At 38.3% G+C, this 21,449-nt stretch overlaps 1 protein-coding gene across 1 annotated transcript; it reads left to right on the top strand.

The window, feature by feature from the left end:
- Positions 1-1,623: 1,623 nt before the first annotated feature.
- Positions 1,624-20,560, top strand: pan3 (poly(A) specific ribonuclease subunit PAN3). The gene is made up of 18 exons (XM_056248926.1): positions 1,624-2,296; positions 5,037-5,158; positions 5,297-5,366; positions 5,462-5,532; positions 7,245-7,389; positions 7,583-7,818; positions 7,909-8,013; positions 8,129-8,186; positions 8,505-8,666; positions 10,033-10,149; positions 10,603-10,704; positions 12,044-12,209; positions 14,568-14,655; positions 15,542-15,681; positions 15,858-15,987; positions 17,302-17,366; positions 17,485-17,623; positions 18,655-20,560. Exons 1-18 carry the CDS (start codon positions 1,933-1,935, stop codon positions 18,793-18,795), a joined length of 2,421 nt encoding a protein of 806 aa, XP_056104901.1. The 5' UTR covers positions 1,624-1,932; the 3' UTR covers positions 18,796-20,560.
- The last annotated feature ends 889 nt before the right edge of the window (positions 20,561-21,449 follow it).

Below are 21,449 nucleotides of genomic sequence, written 5' to 3' on the forward strand. Positions count from 1 at the left end.
CTTTACTGACGTTTAAGCACTTCTTCAAATGCAGGTTGGGTATCACTGCCAGCAACTTAAAACAAGAAGCCTTTTGGCAAGTAGATTGTTTCTAAAAGGGAATTATATTTCTGGTAGCTTATATTATTTAAATTGGTCTTTTGAATGTGAGATTTTTTCTTTGACAGCAGCATTGCAGCATAATAATAATAATACAGCCTAATGATAATAAAATGACTACTTAATTATAATACAAATATACGAATTAACATAAGATTATAGGCCTATATATATATATATATATATATATATATATATATATATATATAGAGAGAGAGAGAGAGAGAGAGAGAGAGAGAGAGAGAGAGAGAGAGAATCCTGAGGCTCCAAAAACAGACTTTAATCAGACTAATAATCAGCCTCAGGAGGACACTGACACCCTCATCCACAGAATCTGGCCCAACCAAATGGTTAATGCTCAAAAAGAAGACTACTTGGCTTATTTGAATAAAACAACACACACAAAAAGTAAACTGCAATGTTATTTGGCCCTATACAGAGATTGCACAACAGCAGAATACCTGAGCACAGTCAGAGATGACAAACTGAGGAAAAATATGACAAAGTACAGAGTGAGACAACAGCCTGGCTTTAAAGAAAGGTGGATACAGACAAAAGAGAGCAGGTTATGCGCAAGAGCTACACTTCTTAACCACCTGCCCTTACTATGACACTCGAAAATACTTCTTTCCCAAATTTGAAATTATTTGTCCTAACTTCAAAAATCTGGAGAATGATGCACAAGCTCAATATTTAGGCTACTTGGTGAAAAATAGACTGCAAGGTGTACATTGTAAATTTGTGGGACAAAAATAGGGTTAAGTCACATTAAGTCAAATTTTATTTATAGGAATCAAATTTGAGTAATCCATCAGATTAAAACAACACACGCACACACACGCACGCACACACACTGTACCTTTGTTCTGTTTTTCTACGTTTGTTCATCACACAATTCGCTCTCCTTTGTTCATTTTTATTTTTCCTGCTCATATGCTTTGGCAATACAATGTACAATTTGTCATGCCAATAAAGCTAATTTGAATTGAATTGAATAGAATTGAGAGAGAGAGAGAGAGGGGGGATATAAAGTGCAAGGCAAAATTCTTTATTTTTAAGCACTCAATCTTAAATAGAGTACTTTAACATTACAACTCTCTTAACATTTAATTAAGCAGATGCAATAAACATTTAAATATAATTTATTCTGGGGAAAATAAAAGGTAATGAACAATGTTTCTATGAATGAATGATATTAGAGAAATGTACTATTTAATTGGTTGTATAATAATAATAATAATAATAATAAATGTATGTATAAATAATTATTTAGGCCTAATCAAATCAAATTGATACAAATACCAAATTAATTAAAAAAAAAATCTATTTTTGAGTTAAAAAAATGAAAAGTGCAAAGTAAAATTCTCTGCTTTAAACACTCAGGCTCAAAATGCAACATCAACACTCTGAAAGTATTAGGCTAAATGTCAATATACTATCAATGATTGTAATATGTGCTTTATGATTTAAATCAATCCCCTGCTGACTCCTTATGTGAACTGCAGTCCTGGTCGTACCCAGCATGCACAGCAGAGCTATTAGCGCTTAGCTGAACAAGTGTAGACAGAAGACAACAACAACAGCATGATCTCAGCCAAACGCCAGGCTGATGGACTAGTAGGCCAGCTATGGACCCCGATAACGAGTATCAGTGCATGGCAACAAAATTATGGCTCTTTATGACTAGTGATCTGGCTCGATGAGGAGGCTGATTTTATTGGTAAACGTCCAGTAAGGTGCCCGTTGTTTTTCAAGTGTTTTAGAATATACTGCTGCTAAACTTCGCTCTATGTGCAAGACTCTTCCGGCGGGAGCAGCAGCAGCAGCGGTGCCATGAACAGTGGACTCCCAGCTTCAGCTGCTCCGCTCGGGGGTGTCGGAATACCGTGTATGAAAGTAAAATTCTGTCGTTATTACGCGAAAGACAAGACTTGTTTTTACGGAGATGAATGCCAGTTTCTGCACGAGGACCCGTCCATGGCGAGCCTTTCTCTGCACGGTGGTAGTACAGGTGCTGGAGGAGGAGGAGGAGGAGGAGGAGGAAGCCCTGTGTCTTTATCTCTGGCCGGTGGAGCAGTGACGGCGGCAGGATACGTGCTTGGAGGGAGTCCGGCCAGTGGCGCTCCTGCGAACGTTCCCAAAAAGAACGATTCTCTCGGTCCCGCGGGAACAGCTCTTGAGGGACAGCTGTTGTCCAGTAAGTTTGCACTGAGGCCTAGTGTATACTGCTCTCTGTTGTTGTTACTACACGGCGGCTTTTGTCTAAATCGATGCCGTGGATTTAGCGCGGGCCTACCTCTCGCGACCAAAACAACACGGGAAATTCAACATGTTACTCCACAGCGCACAGGCACTTTTAAACGAAAGACGAAAATACTTGAACAAATAACGCAAAAGCGTTTAGTTAATGCTCTGTGCGGTTTTTGCTGGTTCCAAAATGTTTTTAAAAAATGAATAATTTGTCTAGTTTTTAAAAACTGGAAGGTATGGCAAGCCATTTTTACAATTATTCCTTTAAAACAAACCAGTATTTCGTTATCTTGTAGTACTCCAGTAATTCAGTTTTTTTAATTACTTTTTATCCGTTTCACATGTAAATAGTCATTATAGACACTACTACCAGGGGTTTTCTGTTAGTTTTAAGTAGGGCTGCCCCGAACTAAAGATTTGCCTAGTCAACTGTTAGTCGTTCATTCAAACCATGAATAGTCAGGGGGGAGAAATGCTAAACCATAGTAATGAGCATTTATACAAAAATACAAAATAAATAAACTATAATATAACAACCTTATCTTAAAACCATAATTGAATGAAAATATATTTAAAATGTAGGACTCCGTAGTGAACCGGCCTCTCACTCCCTTCCCTCATCAGGAAAAGTGAGTTTGAGAGCTGTTGCCAAAATAAAATAAAATGCAAATCCTCGTTACAAATAATTGCATGATTACACAATCGGGGTACGTGCTTTTCAGCGGAATATGGTGACAACTAGCCTGGTTGCAAAACGTATGACACAAAACCAACACATTTTCTGTATGCTGACACATCAGGACTAGCCTGACTACGTCAGACTTCGTACTTCCGCTCAATTTCATTTCGCTTCTGTACTCAGTCTGAGACAGCGTATCTATCCGTTTTCCTCCGGCCTGAAAACAGCCGCCCAATCAACGAACAGAGGGCGGGCTGAAAGCCGTGACGTAGTCGCTAAGCGCCGAGTTTAAGATTAGGTCAGGGAAATCGAAAACGACCGCGGATATGGAGACGCGGATGCAATTCGCTCTGTTGTGGAGAATATTCCTGGCATTAGCAAACTGAAGCCCGAACAAGAAGAGTGTGTATTAAACATTTTGAATGGAGGTGATGTTGTGGCCCTACTCCCTTTGGGAAAAGTTTAATTTAATAACTATTACCGATCGTCAGCGAGAAACTGGGGAGCCTTTTGACAGGTCAGTGTCTCCTTTCTTTTCCAGGTCTTAAATATTGCCATGACATGCTGTAATCTTGCAATTAAGTTGCAGCATTTCCGACAGACTCGAGATGAACAAAGAGCTGTGTTTAACAGAACTAATCCTAACTTTGACAGTTGGCTGCAAATATTTTTTTGTTTCTCTCTACTGTCAAATATCAGTTTAGAGGCCCTGATTGTACCGTGGATGTGTAGATTAACTTCGCATAATCTGCAAAAGTCGTTTACAGCCATGTTCACTCCGGTATTTCGCTCGCATCATCAAGTGTTTACAGCAGGTTTACAGTGGAAGTTCGATCATAGATTTGAGTTCGATGCATGATGTCTGTGGTTCGATGGGGCTGTGTTGGCACATAACATACGTCATATATAAACTTATCTGATTGGCTTACGGGTAACCAATGATTTTAAACTTCAGACAAGCGCCCCCTAGCGAGAGAGAAAACACTTCTCTATTATGCCATTCCAGACTCTGTCTACGAAGCAAAGTGAAGTAGCAGAGTCGGGTATTACCAGGCTACATCAGGACAGCACTCAGATCAAACCAAATTAGCGACAGTCGGCAGACACTTCTGTTTCATAGACAGTGAACAGTCAGCAATCGTGGCATTTTGGAATCCACAACCATAAACAAGCAATGTTGACAATAAATACTATTATTAGACTGGCACAGCAGCCGATTAAATGTATGTAACAGACCGCAATTACTTCATTTGGGAAAAATTTAACAATAATGCAGAATTACAGCAAATGTGCATAGTGGTAGCTGAGTTGGTAAATTTCAAAGATTGACCAATAATTCTGCAAAATTACTGTTTTCTGAAATAAAGTTTTACAAAAAGTGGCAGTGGCAGAACAAAATCAGTTAACACGTGACCTATGAGATTTTAAATAACTTACCCAAGCAGCAAACTATTCCATCTTGGTTGATGCTGTCATTTAGATGTATCACTTATAATTGCTGGGGTTTAAATGCTTTCAAAAGCTTTGGCTTTCTGCACCAAATTGATCTCTGTTGTAGGTCTTCCTTTTCCTTTGCTGACCAAGCCTCTTCTTGTCAAATATTAGGGGCCAGCCCTAGTTTTAAGGGATAAATGTTAAATGGCTTGCCATAGGAAGGAACCTGCCATTGTCCACATGCAAGATTGAAATATCTTGTAATATATAATAGCAGGTATTTTGTTCGCCAGTCTTTTGAGGGTACTTTATATGATGTGCTTGTGTCTGAGTACATTTTCACAATAAAGTAAGAAATTATTTCCAGCGGCTCCTTAAAACTTGTTTTTGTATTCAGGAAAAATTCTATGGAACTTGCTTTTAGGAGAGCACAGTAATCTTTTAAGCACTTAAAATACACACAGAAGCAACCAATATTTTAAATAATTTATTTAGTTTGAAAAAGGATTACATAGGACTTTGAGTAAGATGTTGTAAACACAAAGGGTTCACATACATGTTTTCTTTATTGCAGTCCCTGGTATGGAGGGTGGTCCTTTGAATGATGCCAGTCTGACCAACTCATACTTCAGCAGCACTTTTATTGGAGTTAATGGGTTTGGAGGCCCAGCAGAGTCCAAATATTCAATGATGCAGGTAACTTAAACCACTAGTGACTGTGTGTGGTGATAGGAAACCAATATATGATACTAGCAACTGGGTCTGTCAAGTTGAGCACACAGTGGAGATTCATAATAGGACACTTATCATTTTGATGGTTGCTTGTGTTTTCAGAGGATGACCAGCAGTAGCAGTTCTCCAAGTCTGCTGAATGATGCCAAGAGCTTCAGCCACAGCACACATGGTGTGATAAAAGTTGTTTGACATTTTTTTTGGGCAATTAAGCTGTTGTGGTAAGATTTAAAAACCAATTTTTTATGCATCCACTCCACTTTTTAGATCCAGTAAATTCCCCAACATCATCTCTCTTCAGTGATTTTGGTGCTTTGAGCATATCACAAAGGAGAAAAGTGAGTGTTTAATATGTCAGTTATGCTGTTAATATTGTGACTGGGTATTTTGTTGATGCAAGAATCACCTGTATTTCTAACATCCTTTGAGAAGGCATAAGAAAATAAAATTTTTGATTAGACTTGTTGATTAGTAACTTTAAAAAAGTATAAGTACGGTACTTGGATGATTATACTCTCAGAGTATTCTGTGTTATAGCTTTTAGTCAGTTTGCACAGGAAAAACAATAAGTTTTGTATTCAAATTCCTCAGCATTAACCCTCTATGGTGTGCATTATGTTCTAACCATGAAATATTTTTTCAAATAAGTTATTATTACATGAAATCAAAAACTATTTTTTGGGGGGTACTTAGGGAAACGTTGCTATGTACCACAATGGAAAATGGTAAAAAAAAGTAGTTTTTCTATAAAATTATGATTTTCTTTTCTATTTATGCACATTTCTTTAAGAAATTGATAGATTGATATAACTCATGCAAACCAAAAATAAGTAGATCCCTATAATTTAATCCCTATCATTCCCTGTCATTTGGCTAACTCATTCTCACTCTCATCACATGGAAGAGCTAACTCTGAACTCTTCCTATTGCCCTTTCCATAAAATATTGCTGTATTCATTTTCTTAAAAGAAGAAATCATTTGGTTATTTATACATAAATGCAACTATACTGCAGTAAACACTTCAAAATAAATAAATAACTGCAATCATATTGTTGATGCTACTATCTATAAAATCCCAATGGGGAAATGCATTACTGCAATTTCTTTGTGGTACAGCATTGCCATTGATATTTTCTCAATTTACAGTAAAACTATGTTAGACAAAGTTGATTTGTGAATACAAATATCTAATTTACTTATCAAAGGTGCTGCAAAAAAATCCCCTTTGAGAAGAGATGTTTAGAAATAAGGTTAATAGAGCAATTTCTGGAGCACTTCAACAGGTGTCTTCCGTGTGAGGATGACAGTGGGAAAGGCCTGCCCTTTTAATTCCAATTGTGCAATATATTGTATTTTTTCTGAATAACAAGGAAATAGGTGGAAATTAATTGTTGCCATATGGCAACTCCGTACCATAAAGGGTTAATGCACAGTCATGCTACAGCCACCTACATTTAGACTGACATCAGTTGCTATTAAATTGTGTCTGACATTGCATTTTAAGATGATGCGTCAAGGTAAAAACATGTCTCTCCAGACCCTTGTGCTCTGTTCCACTCTATCTGGTTGTTTTTGAATGCAAGAACATATCTTATGTAAACACCCCCTAAGACATGTTGTTCAATCTTTTATTTGCCCCAAAAATTATAATACTCATGTGAGGGACCCCCATCCAGGCAGTTTATGCATTTTTATGTATAAAGACCCAATTAATATTAAAATATATATATATTATAAATGTGTAAAAAAAAATGCTATTGTTATTTTAATCAATTATTTATTTTATTTAATTATTTTTATTATATTTTTATTTTAATCTATTTATTTATTGCAATTTAATTTTTTATTAAAAATAAATAACCTGAACCCAGTTTGAAAACCGATTAGTAAAGAGTCAGAAACCAGCCTAATCATACAAGTGTTCCTAAAGACATAAGTTGGTTTTTGAAAAATGTTTTGCATCGCACATCCCTAACTTGGGAAAAACTTTCTTGAAGTTGTTGGAGTGAAACCATTACAGTTCTGTTTAAATCTGTGGTTCTTTTGCAGGCTCCTAACCCCACAGCTAGTGAATTCGTCCCTAAAGGGGCCCCACGAATGGCCTCCATATCTCAGACAACCGTGCCAGCATTCGCTTCCCCCATCTTCCCTCATCCTGGCCTGAGCAGCTCCACGGCGGCTGCTCTTGCACCTGGTCAGTGACTCTACCAAAAAGTACCACCCATTGTTCTGACTTTTTTTTCTGTTTTTGTCTTGCTAAACACATCTTATCTTATGCTTTGTATTTCTATTCAGTCTTTTAATGTATATGATCTTTTAGGTTAGGTTGTGGTCTCTTTTTGTGAATCTGTTTTTAATCAGGCTTTAATGTGTGGTTTCTTGGACAGGTATGTCTCTCTCTGCTGGGTCATCGCCTCTCCACTCCCCCAAAATCACCCCTCACACCTCCCCAGCCCCGCGGCGGCGCAGCCATACACCCAACCCCAACCCCAACCCAGCCAATTACATGGTGCCCACCACTACGTCTGACCCGGGAGGTGGACCCCATGTAATTCAAAAGGAGACTGTAGGCGGGACAACCTACTTCTATACCGATAACACCCCTGCTCCCTTGGCTGGAATGGTATGGTCCACGTAAATTGGGAGTTTGCTGTGCGCTATTATTGTCTTTACCTGAATTGGCTGATTTTATTTTATTTTTTTTCATTTTAAGGTATTCCCTACGTATCACATGTATCCACAAACGGCACCTCATGTGGCATACATGCAGCCAAAAGCCAACGCGCCATCCTTCTTTATGGCTGACGAACTCCGACAGGTAATCTGCCGTTTCTGCCCTCATGTGTTAGCCAGTGTTGTCTAGAAGTTGGTGATTTGTTGTAATTCTTTTCACTTATTTTTTGTAACACCTATATTTGTCTTTTTTTTTGTAGGAGCTGATTAACAGGCATTTGATAACGATGGCACAGATAGATCAGTCTGAGAACACTGGTAAGGATGTGGTTTGTCTTGTGTTGGCATGATATGTTAACATCGTTTTTGTTGTAATGGACAACATAGCAACTGTTCAGTTATAATGTCTATTTTGTGGTCCGCGCATCTGGATTCACCTGCTATCTGAGAAGAAAACCACATCCTTTGTCTGTCTGTCTTTATTTTGATTGTTTTGAAAAGTATCTACATGGTTATCCACCTGTGTCATCCATATCTATACCCATATTCACATAAAATCCTTTTTTTTTTTTTTTTTTCAGTATGTGTGTACAGGTGTGTTGTATGTTGATGTCAGCTGTTCCATCTCCCCTTTAGGAGTGCCATCTGAGGTAGACAGTTACCACAGCCTCTTTCCCCTGGAACCCCTTCCCCCACCCAACCGTCTTCAGAAAACCAGCAATTTCAGTTACATCACTTCCTGTTACAAGGCAGTCAACAGCAAAGATGACCTGCCTTACTGCCTCAGAAGGATACATGGTGAGGCATTAAGTGTTTTATCTACAGCAATTCCTGTAGAGATTTTGCACACTTGTTTTGAATTCCACCCCCCTCCCAATATCACTGTTCTGTAAACTGATAATATTAAAGGGACACCAGGCAGGAATCCCGTTTTTGTCAAACAGTGACCCCTAGAGTCGCTGTGGAGAACTTGTATTTAACGTTAATGTCGTAAATACCACTCACGCAGAGCGTGACGTGTTACATAGTATACAATAGTACATTGTTTAATTTGTCGTTTAATGAGATCTAATATATGTTGTTAGTGGTGAGAATTTTCACGTGATTAAATACATAGATCCGACAATTATTCCCATGAACTTTAATGGTCCAGTGGCAGAACTTTTGCCAAGTGTGTCAGAGGTTCTGGGTTCTAATCCGTACTAGTAGTATAGTTTATTTTCCTCATCAAAACCGATTGTTTATTAGTGATTGTATATCAAGCAGGGACAAGTTCAACGGATTGAGGCGCGCGTCCGTGTGAAGACTATGCGCGTCACAACAGAACACTGTATCCACGCCACTAATCGCAGCAGGAACAGCCTGTGAGCGGCAAGCACTTTGGTCACTTGATTTAAAAAATAACACATTTCAGATCGCCTCTTATTTAACAAATGAACGAAATGAATGCTCTACTAGAGTTAACTGGAGATGTTTTATTTGTTTGTATTGGTATCCGTGCCGCGAGTTGTTTCAATGGGGACATTTCACACCCGCAAATTACGCCTATGCTCGTGTCTGACTCCTCGCTCGGTCAGTCTGCCGTTTCCCCTTTCTCTGTTCCTCCGACAATGCTTTCCTAGCTTTCTGCATCTTATATGCCGGCTCAGCCATGACGATAGTGTGACAAACTCCATCCCTCTCTACATTGTTCCTGGATGGGGGTGTGTATGTGTGCAGTGCCGTAAAGGAATATGTTACATCGCGAGAGCTGATATCACGCGATAATTCCTGACGCGGCCCGCCGCACCAAAGTTGCAAGTGAGATATTTCCGCTCACAGGCACCAGGGGGGGGGGGGCGAGAAGGCCACCATTCAACCCGAAAGAAGTCATATAACCATTTCAATCACTCTGAAGCTGTTCAGTTAAGCTAAAAAAACTGCATAGAATCCCTTTAAGTGTTAACCAATTGAACAACATAATTAAAAATTTCAGAATGTTTTTTAAGTACAATATTTTAAAGACTCATGGTCGTGAAAGTATCGAGACTTAATATATTGGAGAACCTAAACAATAAAGAAAGCAGTGATAGCACAAGGGAGTGGTAAAGAAAGCAGTGGTAGCACACTTGTTTTACTAAAGTACTCACGTGTAACTTTGGAAATTACTTTTATGCATTCACAGGCTTCAGGCTGGTCAACACAAAGTGTATGATGCTGGTAGACATGTGGAAGAAGATTCAGCACTCCAATACTGTGACCCTCCGAGAGGTCTTCACCACCAAAGCGTTTGGAGACCACTGTATGAATAAGTTTGCTTTTTATATGACTGGGCATGTGCATATCCAAACTATTGTGCAGAACAGATTTTGGTTTCTCCACTTAATGTCAATGAAGTTATGCTCATTTTTTATTTTAAAAAATGCATTAAAAATGCAATTCACCCATACGTTGTCTTGGTTACACCTCTGCTGTGAGGTGTTTTTAATTGATTAATTAAAATTCACATCTGTTCTGATGTTTCATAAAAAATAAAAATAAATCATAGGTAGTTTGACACATTTCTTAAATTTATTTAACACATATTTATTCATGTATTAATGCAAATTAATTGTTTGTTAATAATAATTATAATACTTGGGAAAAATTATAAAAAAAAATGAAAATGATATGAAACTATTTGTGTGCTTTAAACAAAATTGTCATTGATTCTTTTAGAGACTTTTTATATATGAATCACGTCTGCCCTCCACAGCACTAGTGTTCTCCTATGACTTCCATGCGGGGGCGGAGACCATGTTCAGCAGGCACTTCAATGATCCGGCAGCGGATTCTTACTTCACAAAAAGAAAGTGGGGTGAGTTTTTTTCTTTTCTTTTTTTGCTCAGTTGTTTCTGTTTGTGTGTGTGTGAGGATACAGCCGTTATTTGCCGAGTATGTCAAATGTCTGGTGGCAGTTGCGTCTTTGTGAACATGTAGCGAGGAAAGAGGAAGGAGTGGTTGAAACCGATCCTTTCTCAGGTATGTTCAGTACCTGCAAGCTCAAGACTGGCAGAGGAAGCAAAACCCAGAGATGACGTTTAGCTATAAACAGCTGCAGCGCATACGGCTGCATTAACTACAGTGCAGCCTCAAACCATAAAACGCGTGCTTATCAGGGTGTGTTAAACCAGTCACAACATCTAAAAAATATACACTTATTCGTGTATATATTGATATAAAACTTTTATCTGAAACCTTGGCGCTGAAAAAGTTTTATTGCCCATTTTTATTTGTCAGCTACCATACGATCACAGGGTTTAGACATTCGTTTAATGTGTTGGTTGTTCCCATGTCAATTTTTAATTATGTATTTATAATCAGTGTTGGGGAAAGTTACGTTTAAAAGTAATACAATATTGCGTTAATCCCTAAAAAGTTACTAATTGCGTTACTTCATATGGACCGTAATGCGTAAATACTTTTGCAATACTTTTTCTCACCTAGGCTGGGCTTGTTTTTCACACCTGTACAGTTGAGGGCGCAGGCGCGCAGCTCAAACTAATTTTACAGCTGTGCTGCCATTCTGGATTGCAGAAGAATAGGATGGAGAAGTTTAGCACTCTTACTTCAGCAATAAAAAAAATACAATTAAATGCAAATGTGATGTTTATCTATATTTAAGTTATTTTTGCTCAGTAGTATGGTTGAATTAGATAATCGAAAAACAGCTGCAAAGACATTGGTTAATAAAGTGAGATTAAATGCATAAAGTATATTTGTATTATTTAACATAATTATTACAGGTTTGCAAAATATTCTGAGTTTGTTTCACTGTTTTTAATCCTTTTTAGGGACACGGAATCTGTTTTTGTGCAAGTGAGATGAGTAAATGCATGATCACATTTAGTCTAGAACTACAATAAGCATCATGTTTACACAGCGCGCACACAACGCCTCTGCATTTTCTTTCAATTTCTCTCAACATGGAAACAGGAGAGGTGTCAGTCAATAAATGGAAAAACAAAGTAACTTGCGTTACTTATTTAAAAAAGTAACTCAGATATTTTGTTGTAAATTCAAAATTAATGCATTACTTTACTCGTTACTTGAAAAAAGTCATCTAATTTTGCATTGCTTGTAATGCGTTACCCCCCAACACTTTTTATAATTTTTATTTATTTAAATTTTATTTATTCATTTATTTTTTTGATTAGGGCAGCATGAGCTCCCTCCTCCACGGCAACATGCAGGCCTGTTACCGGAGTCTCTGATTTGGGCCTATATCGTCCAGCTGAGTTCGGCACTGCGCACCATTCACACAGCTGGGCTGGCCTGCAGGGTCATGGACCCTAGTAAGATCCTGATCACTGGAAAGACACGGTACATATTACTCAATTAAACCAGAACTATATTCATGTAACTGCTGGGCATCAGTTGATTGTGTTTGAAATTATTTCAAATCAGCAATGTTTGGCAGTTGTTTAGCAAATGTTTAAAGGATTTATTATGGTAATATATTGTAGTGATTTTACTTTTGGCTATCCAAGGACGCTAAGTAATGTAGTGATTGGTACTCACGTCACCGATGATGTTGTGATTTTTGGATCACACGTCAGTTAAGGTGTGGTTATGAGTACATCAGATGACCACATTTGCCCTCTCCTAGTTTGGGGCATCAGTCAAGGTCTTTTACCTTGGTAGTAGGAGAACACTCCCAACAGGAGGCTGTTCAAACATTTAGAATTAATGTAAAGTGGAGCGAGTTTATCTGAAAGATTGGTGAGATTGCTAACTTGTAGATCCTCTTCTGTATTATCATCACAAGGAAGACACAAGCGTAATAAAATACATTTTATTAACAAAAAGATAAACAAGAATAACTTGGATGTTAAAAAACTTCCAAACACTTCTGTGTGCTCTCAAACACTCCCGTGCTTTGATCATTGTAGCCAATCACAGACAAATCTGATGAGCGTGTGAGTACAATAGGCAATCAGAGGTGTTTACGATTCAAAGCGTCACATTTTTAAAATTTCAGTACCGAAGTCGGTACTTTTTGACAACTCTAGTACCTCTACTGATAATATACAACATGGTCTCTGGAAAGAGGTTTGGTAAAATTATATTTACATTCCACTTGGTCGAGTGAACAGTCCGATTGCGGTGACTTCTTCCACTGGTTGTGGGTGACAATGCAGTGGGGAAAGGAGTCGGAATCTGTTTCAACAGCCTTGAACACGAAGATCTGTTAGATGCTGATCTCCTGCAGCACCACTGAGCTTAACATTGTTGCAAATGTCTCTGTGTGCCAGACACTCAGAACTTGGTCAATCCGCTTTTGTCTCTCTAGCATTAAGACTTGGGACGTGCTTTAGTCGTTACTGTCTCGCTGGACTAAAACTCTGAACGTAGTGTTTGTTAATGTCTCTTTCCTCCCAGACTGGAGGCTCAGAACGTGGTCATATCTGTTAATGTCTCCCCTTAAAGGACTGAGACCCAGAACGGTATATATGTAATGTCTTTGCTTTGCAGGCCGGGACTCAGAACGGTATATCTGTTATGTCTCATTCTTGGAGGACAGTCTCAGAACGGTATATCTGTTATGTCTCATCCTTTAAGCACAGACTTGGAACAAGGAGGGTCTGTTGAAAGGCTACCTTTATCCCTTTACGATGAGGAGGAGATTGCAATTTGGTGCTTCTCCATTCCAGTGCTACGATTGGCTGCTGGCATCACAGGGGGAACACACAGTGTGGGCCACCCTTCTTTCCCCTATTGAACTCATTTGCCAAAAGCACACAGTTAGAAGTCTTTAAAGTTTTACCAATGCATTTCTCACTTTCCGAACCACTACCAGAATACCTTTGGCAATATTCTAAACAAATAGAGTTCAAACAAGATTGGCAAAGATTAAAATGTCATGCATTCATTAATTTGTACATTAACAGCTGGAATTGTGTAAGATGATGCTTTACAAACAGCTGGCACTGAGAATACTTATTTCTCTGAATAAGTATGAAATGGATGTGTGTTGTTTACATCAGTTTTAAAGGTTTCAAAACAGTTATGAATGGATTTGGATGGATCATTGTGGTTTCACTCGCTGCTGCTGCTGCTGCTGCTGCATCCGGAGGTCCTTAAGAATTTTTATGGCAGTCATAGGCCAACATCTAAATGGGTGAAGGGCAGACACTGTATGTGGACCAATGAGAAGTCCTGTCCTTCCCAGGCTTGGTACTAGATGTCGTCTTCTTGCCCTCTGAGAGGTGTCTGGCTGTTGTCCTAGCATATTTATCTGATGGCGTTGGACAGTTTGTTTGTGTTAGTCCACCAAGATCCAATCTAAATGTAGCAAACTTTTGTCCACTGTTATGGACCGAGAGGGGCCTGGCCATAAACTTGGCCCTGGAATGTGCTGTTTACTACAATATTTTAGCATTTTCTTTAGTGGGGCCAGCCGAAATCTGAACAACTGACCTAATTGTGCAAACAATAACTGGTTAATGAACTAAAGACTCATCTTGATAAGACTTCTGAAATTAAGGACATTCAAACCACAGTTCAGTCAGTGTTCTGTGGGGCCCCTATTTTCTATCCATAAAGGAGAAGTTCACTTTTAGATAGTTTTTGCTGTTCCTTTATTACACACTACCTGTTAATCTGCTTCTCTGAGCAGAGTTTGCACAAATAAAAACATGCAAACACAAACGTTGCTAAATGTCTGTTGATTCTCCGTAGGTTACGAGTCAACTGTGTAGGAATGTTTGATGTCTTAACATTTGACAATAGTCAGACCAACCACCTGGCGCTGATGCCCCAGTACCAGGTACTGTACATCTCCTTTACACCCAAACATAGTGTTATGCCCATCACATATACACTACCGTTCAAAAGTTTGGGGTCGGTACGATTTTAAATACTTTTAAAAGAATTCTCTTCTGCTAACCATGGCTGCACTTATTTGATTAAAAATACAACAAAAATCAGTTATAGTATTAAATATTATTCCAGTGTAAATCAGCTGTTTTCTGTGTGAATATATAGTAAAGTGTAATTTATTCCTGTGATCAAAGCTGAATTTTCAGCATCATCAGTGTCTTCAGTGTCAAATGATCCTTCACAAATCAGTATAATATGAGGATTTGATGCTCAAGAAACATTTATTATTATTATCAATGTTCAAACAGTTGTTGGTCTGTCAGTTGTACAGTTTTTTTTTTTAGGATTCTTTGATGAATAGGAAGTTCAAAAGACTTTTGTAACATGATAAATGTCTTTACTGTCACTTTCGATCAAATTAATTATTCCTTGATAAATAAAAGTATTGATTTCTTTCCTCCAAAAAATAAAAATAAAATTCTCACTGACCCCAAACTTTTGAACGGTAGTGTATATTTATTGACTGCGTATCTGTATTTAATCATGTTTTGTTACATAAACTATTTTGGGTCATTAAGATTTTTTTTGTTGTTATTGTTGAAAGACGTCTCTAAAAATTATGGTCATATTGTGAAATATTATCATTATTTAAAATAAGTTTTCTTTTTAATATTTTATATATATTTTAGAATGTAATTTATTTATGTGATGGCAAAGCCGAATTGTCATTGTTGTGGAGTAAAAAACATGGTTTGTTCTATGTGCTTGTCGTTTTACACTTTGGGTCTAAACTCTTAGTTTCATCAGTTGCTGTTCCTCTTTGTGTCCATCAGCAAGCAGATCTTATCTCCCTGGGGAAGGTGGTGTTGGCCTTGGCTTGTAACTCTCTAGCTGGCATTCAGAGAGAGAATCTGCAGAAGGCCATGGAGCTGGTGTCAATCAACTACTCATCTGACCTCAAGAACCTCATTCTGTGGGCCTCTATCTCTTTCTCACACACTTTTTTTTTTGCCTAAATTCTCTCAAAGTGGTTATATCGTGACGCATGGCAGTTTGTGGTTCTAATTAGACTGAAAAGTCATACATTCACACTTGTGGCCCCACATTCAAACTAATGCACCATTTTTTTGGTCATGTTTCAATATTCAGGTACCTGCTGTCAGAACAGAGCCGTCTGCGCAGCGTCAATGACATTATGCCCATGATTGGAGCACGATTTTACACTCAACTTGATGCCTCGCAAATGAGGAACGATGTCATTGAGGAGGACTTGGCCAAGGTACTCATACATGTTTTCTCTAGTCGGGTAGCACCAGTTTCAGAATGTTTTTGGCATTTCTACTGCATAGGCAGCCAAGTTTTATTGAAAGCCCAATTTTCCAGTGGTGCTTCAAGTACCCTTTAATTTGATTTAAATTGGACTACACTAGTCATGCTGTATTTGTCATATTTTGTTTCTCTCACTTTTTGATCTCATCTCACAACTAGGCAGTGCAGGAAATGAAAGGAGACACCCTTTCAGACCAGGCTATCTAGTTTATTTAGTATGTGCTGAGGTCAAACCAGAGATAGGAGGTGGTGTGATTGCAGAAAATATTTTGGACAGTTTCAGCTATTCTTTCTTCTGCTTTCCTCCTTTAATTTACTCGTATCAGATGTGTGAAGACATTTCTGACCACCCTGCTACAAACATGCACTGTTAAAGGGTTAGTTCACCTCAAAATGAAAATTCTGTCAGTAATTACTCATTACCTCATGTTGTTCCAACCCCGTAAGAGTGACTACAGTGACTCAATCTTAAGTTTATCAAGCGACGAGAATACTTTTTGTGCGCAAAAAACAAACAAACAAGAGTAACGACTTTATTCAACTATTCATTTCCTTCTCTGTTGGCCTCGAGATTTCACGTAGTGGAATTGCGCAACGGTTTTGTGTTGTACGTCAGACGCAGGCTCACTATTGGCCAACGCTGGTCATGTGTGATGCGTGTGACGTACAACCTAGAAGCTTTGCGCAGTTCCACTACGTGAAATCTCGAGGCCCACAGAGAAGGAAATGAATAGTTGAATAAAGTCGTTATTTTTGTTTGTTTTTTTGCGCACAAAAAGTATTCTCGTCGCTTGATAAACTTAAGATGGAGCCACTGTAGTCACTTGGACTATTTTAACGATGTCTTTAATAACTTTTGGGCCGGCAAGTTTCAATCCCTTAAGGAGCCTATGGAGGAGTGAGACAGCTCTCAGATTTAATAAAAAATATCTTAATTTGTGTTCCGAAGATGAACGAAAGTCTTACGGGGTTGGAACAACATGAGGGTAAGTAATTACTGACAGAATTTTCATTTTTGGGTGAACTAACCCTTTAACTCATTTTTCTTCATGAGAATGGTCTTTTTAAACAGTGCCATGTCCGTTGCATTTGTTACGTGCTGTGCTGCATTTGGTGTGTGAGCAAATGTGACGCAGAAAGAGGTTTAAATATGACCTGGTTTCCTCTCTAACTTCCCTTCTCATATTTTGTGAAGTCTCACTTGCACAATCCCAATATAACCTATTTTTTTGTTATTTAAAAATGTTGCATTTTTATTTTGCAGGAGGTTCAAAATGGGCGATTGTTCCGCCTTCTGGCAAAACTGGGAACGATCAACGAGAGACCAGAGTAAGGGTTTTTATTACAACTAAAATATTAAGGTCACTTAAAACCTTTCTGAAATGGCAACCTTTTACAAAATGCTTCCAAAATGGTTTACTTTAACATTGAATTTTAATTCTTGTAGGTTCCAGAAGGACCCAACATGGTCTGAGACTGGTGACCGTTACCTGCTGAAGCTCTTCAGAGATCACCTGTTCCACCAGGTAACAGAGACAGGCACACCCTGGATCGACCTCAGCCACATCGTGTCCTGTCTCAATAAGGTGAGCTTGTGTATTGGTGTTCATGTTATATGTTGGGTCAATGACTATATATAAATTTATTGAAAGTTACATTTAAAAAATGCAATGTGTATATATTACTTTAATATACCTGCTGAACTTTTTTTGTTTGTTGTTGTTTTGGAAGGGGCAGGTGGCAAGTAAAAAATGTCAAGGAGATACAAATATCCTGAGATCAATAAAGAAAAAAGCCTCTTAAAGAAAACAAATTCTAGATAATAGAACTACTTGTAGGGGATAGTTCACCCAAAAAAAAGACAATTCTGTCATCATTGACTCACCCTGAGTTTCTTCTGTTGAACACAAAAGAAGATATTTGAAAGAATATGGGTAACCAGACAGTTGACGGTAGCCATTGACTTTCATAGTATTTTTTCCTACTATTGAAGTCAGTGGGGCCACTCAACTGTTTAGTTACCCATATTCTTTCAAATATCTTCTTTTGTGTTCAACAGAAGAAAGAAACTCGTACAGGTTTGGAACATGACATTTTTTTTGGGTGAACTATCCCTTTAAGTAGTTGGTCAATCTTTCTGTGGTACAACCAACATGCAGGGGGGGGGGGGAAACAAGTGGTCAATGAGATCATTCTTATATATATATATATATATATATATATATATATATGGGATAATTGGACCTTTTTTATGACAAGGGAAGGTTAGTTCAGATTATAAAATGTGGTGTGACTCAAAAACAATATTTATTAATTAATAGTTCATGCTATTTGTAAAAATTATTTTTATTTGACGGTTAGACCGCATGACATTTTTAGAGTTATTCAATTTCAATAAAAAAAACTTTTCTTGAAAATAATGTAAAGGTTTTTCAAAAGCAACATGAATACAGTCAGTACATTTCTTGTCACATTTTAAATATTTGTCTTATTCTTCACCATGGACCCTCTTATTTGTCATTGACCTATAATTGTGGCATTTTATGGGAACCTTCACTTCAGCTGTGCTAGTTTAATGAATTCACTACTCTCAAACTACCTTTATTTCTTCTGTCAGTTGGATGCTGGAGTACCGGAGAAGATCAGTCTGGTGTCACGGGATGAGAAGAGCGTGCTTGTGGTGACTTACTCAGACCTGAAGCGCTGCTTTGAGAGCACCTTCCAGGAACTGCAGGCCGCCACTAACGGCCCCCTGTAACACCCATCCATCCCCACACGAGTGGGCTGGAACTGCCTGAAACAGAGCACATTGCACTACAGCCTGGAATCATAGGTGCAGAACGATGATCTCACAACCAGGGCAGAGCCAGCTGGTTGCTCACCTCCAGTCAGATACACTGTTCTGTCCAGAGAAAGTTGTTTTCTAAAGCTTATTTTTTTTAGTTTTCACAACAGCTGCAGAATTATGAACTGAACTGAGAGCTGTGATAATAATGATGATGATTTTTTTTTTAGACTTGGGAACAATGTCCAAAAAAAATGAGTCTTTACTTCCTGCTTTTATTTCAAAAATTTTTTCTCTTTTTTTTCTTTGGAGGATGCACTAAACATTTTAAGTTCCTTTTTAAGTGATTGTGCGTGCGTGTCCCACAGGGTGCATTGAGGGCCGAGGCCTCACACATGAAATGGGTGTAAAACAGAGCGCTGTTTTCCCACATCATATCCTCGCCCTTTTTTTTTTTTAATGAGGTACTACAAATTGGGACAGACCACTGGTCATGTGTGCAGGGTCCTCAACTCTGATGGGACAAACCACTGGGTTGGGCAAATTGATGAGACTGACCACTTATGAATGTGTGGCATTAGTAACGTGCCACCACTCCTTCTCTGATGTAATGACTCCTTTAAAAGTCGGCCAAATTGGAGGCGGAGGGGGGGACGTTACTGGTTGTGTGCCGTCGAGGGGGATTCACGGTGTTTGCTGGCGCTGACAAAGGGGTGCTCTCGCCTCTTGCTGTGTAAATGGTTTATTTCAGAATTTCGCAACACCTTTTTCATTTTGTGGATGCTTTTTGAAATCAGATTTTGAGAGGATGAATTTTTTTTTATTGTTTTTTTTGTGATAGGAACCAAAGAACTGGACCACGCTAGCAAGGGAAACCAGTTCTGTCTCTTTGTGGAATGTCCCTTTCGTACGTCTCTGTTGTGGAGCATCACGAGTTTCTGTCCTTTTCGTCATTCTTTTCCCTCATTCGTTCTCATTTTCCCGCTCTCCTTCAGTATTGGTTTGGATATAGTGAATATCATATTGTGTTGTTACTGTCATTCCCATTCCTCACAAAGTTGTTGTACAGAGATGCATGATGGGATGGTTCTCACCTCACTTGGTCTCTGTGGACCAATCTCAGCAGGACGGTTGGCCGAGTTGGGATTGTATTGGTTTCTCTTGGTTTTGTTTTTGTTTAGCTATGATTTGACCTACAAATTATGTGACAACATCCGGACAACAGTTTGGAATTCGCTCAGGATGATCCCTGACAGGAATATGCCAATGACTGAATGTGTCTGACCTGTCATTGGTGACTGCCCAATCCGTGAGTCAAGGAACAGGCGGGACTTGCAGCACAGATTTGGGTGTGCCACACTGGACTGAGAGGGTGCAGGATACAGCAGGCAAAGGATGCTGTGAGTTCAATAATGTATTTTTTTTTTACTGATCAGTAGACTACTTGGTGAACATGGTGCCAAGCCTGTATCCTTCTCTGATTCTCTCTCTCTCACACACACACACACACACACACACACACACACACACACACACACACGCACACACACCTTTTACGGGCAATCTCATATCATGTACTCAGCTTCCAGTGGAACGCACTCCATACACATACATACATATTCACACATGAAATCCTCCTTCACCATCCCAGTATGTTTTATGCCCTTCTTGTTTATTGTCACATTTTTGCAATATTTGTGTGTACAGCAGTATTTTAATAAAGATTAATAAAAGATAACATTCATTTGTTTTGTTTTTTTAAATGGCATGATTGTCTCTTGAATAGCTTATGATACATTGCAGCAGCAGCAAATAGGAACTTGTCTGTAACTCTGGAGGAGATGCCACAAAAATAGATGCCACAAAAATTACCAGCATTGCAATTTATGGTTGTGAATGGTGCAAATGTTTTATGGCAGAAAGTATGTATGGGCATTTATTTTTGTGTCATTCGGTGAGATGATCAGTGTTTTCTGTGATACCAGTTGTTTTATTTCCCTTTAACATAAAAAGAAAAAAAAATGTATTTCAATATTTTTTATATCAATATTAAAAAGTCTTGTTCTCATATAATATTTTCAGAAGTTACTATTAAGTTACTGTTGTAAATAAATACAGTGTACAGTGAACTTTTCCAGCATATGGCTTTCAGCACATGAAGTCTACAGTTAAACATTAGGTACCTACAAGCAGTGATTGTATAAAATGCATTGCACTAGCTCATAAATAAATATTAGCTGCTCTGTGACTACTAACAAAAATGAAAGGGGTTTCAAACAGTCAGTGTATGTAGATGAGATAGAAGTTTTAAAACAAAAACAGGTGGATAGCTTATCAGTAGTTCATGAAACAATTAATGAAAATCCCGAAAATTGTCAGGACTGCCGGAAACCTCAATTAACACCTTAAAGGGATAGTTCACCCAAAAATGAAAAAAAAAAAAAAAAGTCATTTACTCACCCTCATATTGTTGTGTATGAATTTCTTTCACACAAAAGAAAATATTTTGAAGAATGTTGATAACCAGATAGTTGACAACCATTAACTTACATACCGTCAACTGGTTACCAATATTCTTTAAAATATCATCTTTTGTGTTCAACAGAAGACATTCATACAGGTTTCGA

Source organism: Rhinichthys klamathensis, unplaced genomic scaffold, assembly GCF_029890125.1.
Source record: "Rhinichthys klamathensis goyatoka isolate OS25496 unplaced genomic scaffold, OSU_Roscu_1.1 h1tg000059l_1, whole genome shotgun sequence".
NCBI classification, from domain to species: Eukaryota; Metazoa; Chordata; class Actinopteri; order Cypriniformes; family Leuciscidae; genus Rhinichthys; species Rhinichthys klamathensis.

What these genes read in the sequence shown, in the direction of transcription:
- pan3 (XM_056248926.1), top strand. Translation starts at nt 1,933, where the DNA reads ATGAACAGTGGACTCCCAGCTTCAGCTGCTCCGCTCGGGGGTGTCGGA. An exon ending in CTGCTCCCTTGGCTGGAATG is followed by an intron (nt 7,819 to 7,908) that starts GTATGGTCCACG and finishes TTTCATTTTAAG; the next exon opens with GTATTCCCTACGTATCACAT. An exon ending in CGCTGATGCCCCAGTACCAG is followed by an intron (nt 14,656 to 15,541) that starts GTACTGTACATC and finishes TGTGTCCATCAG; the next exon opens with CAAGCAGATCTTATCTCCCT.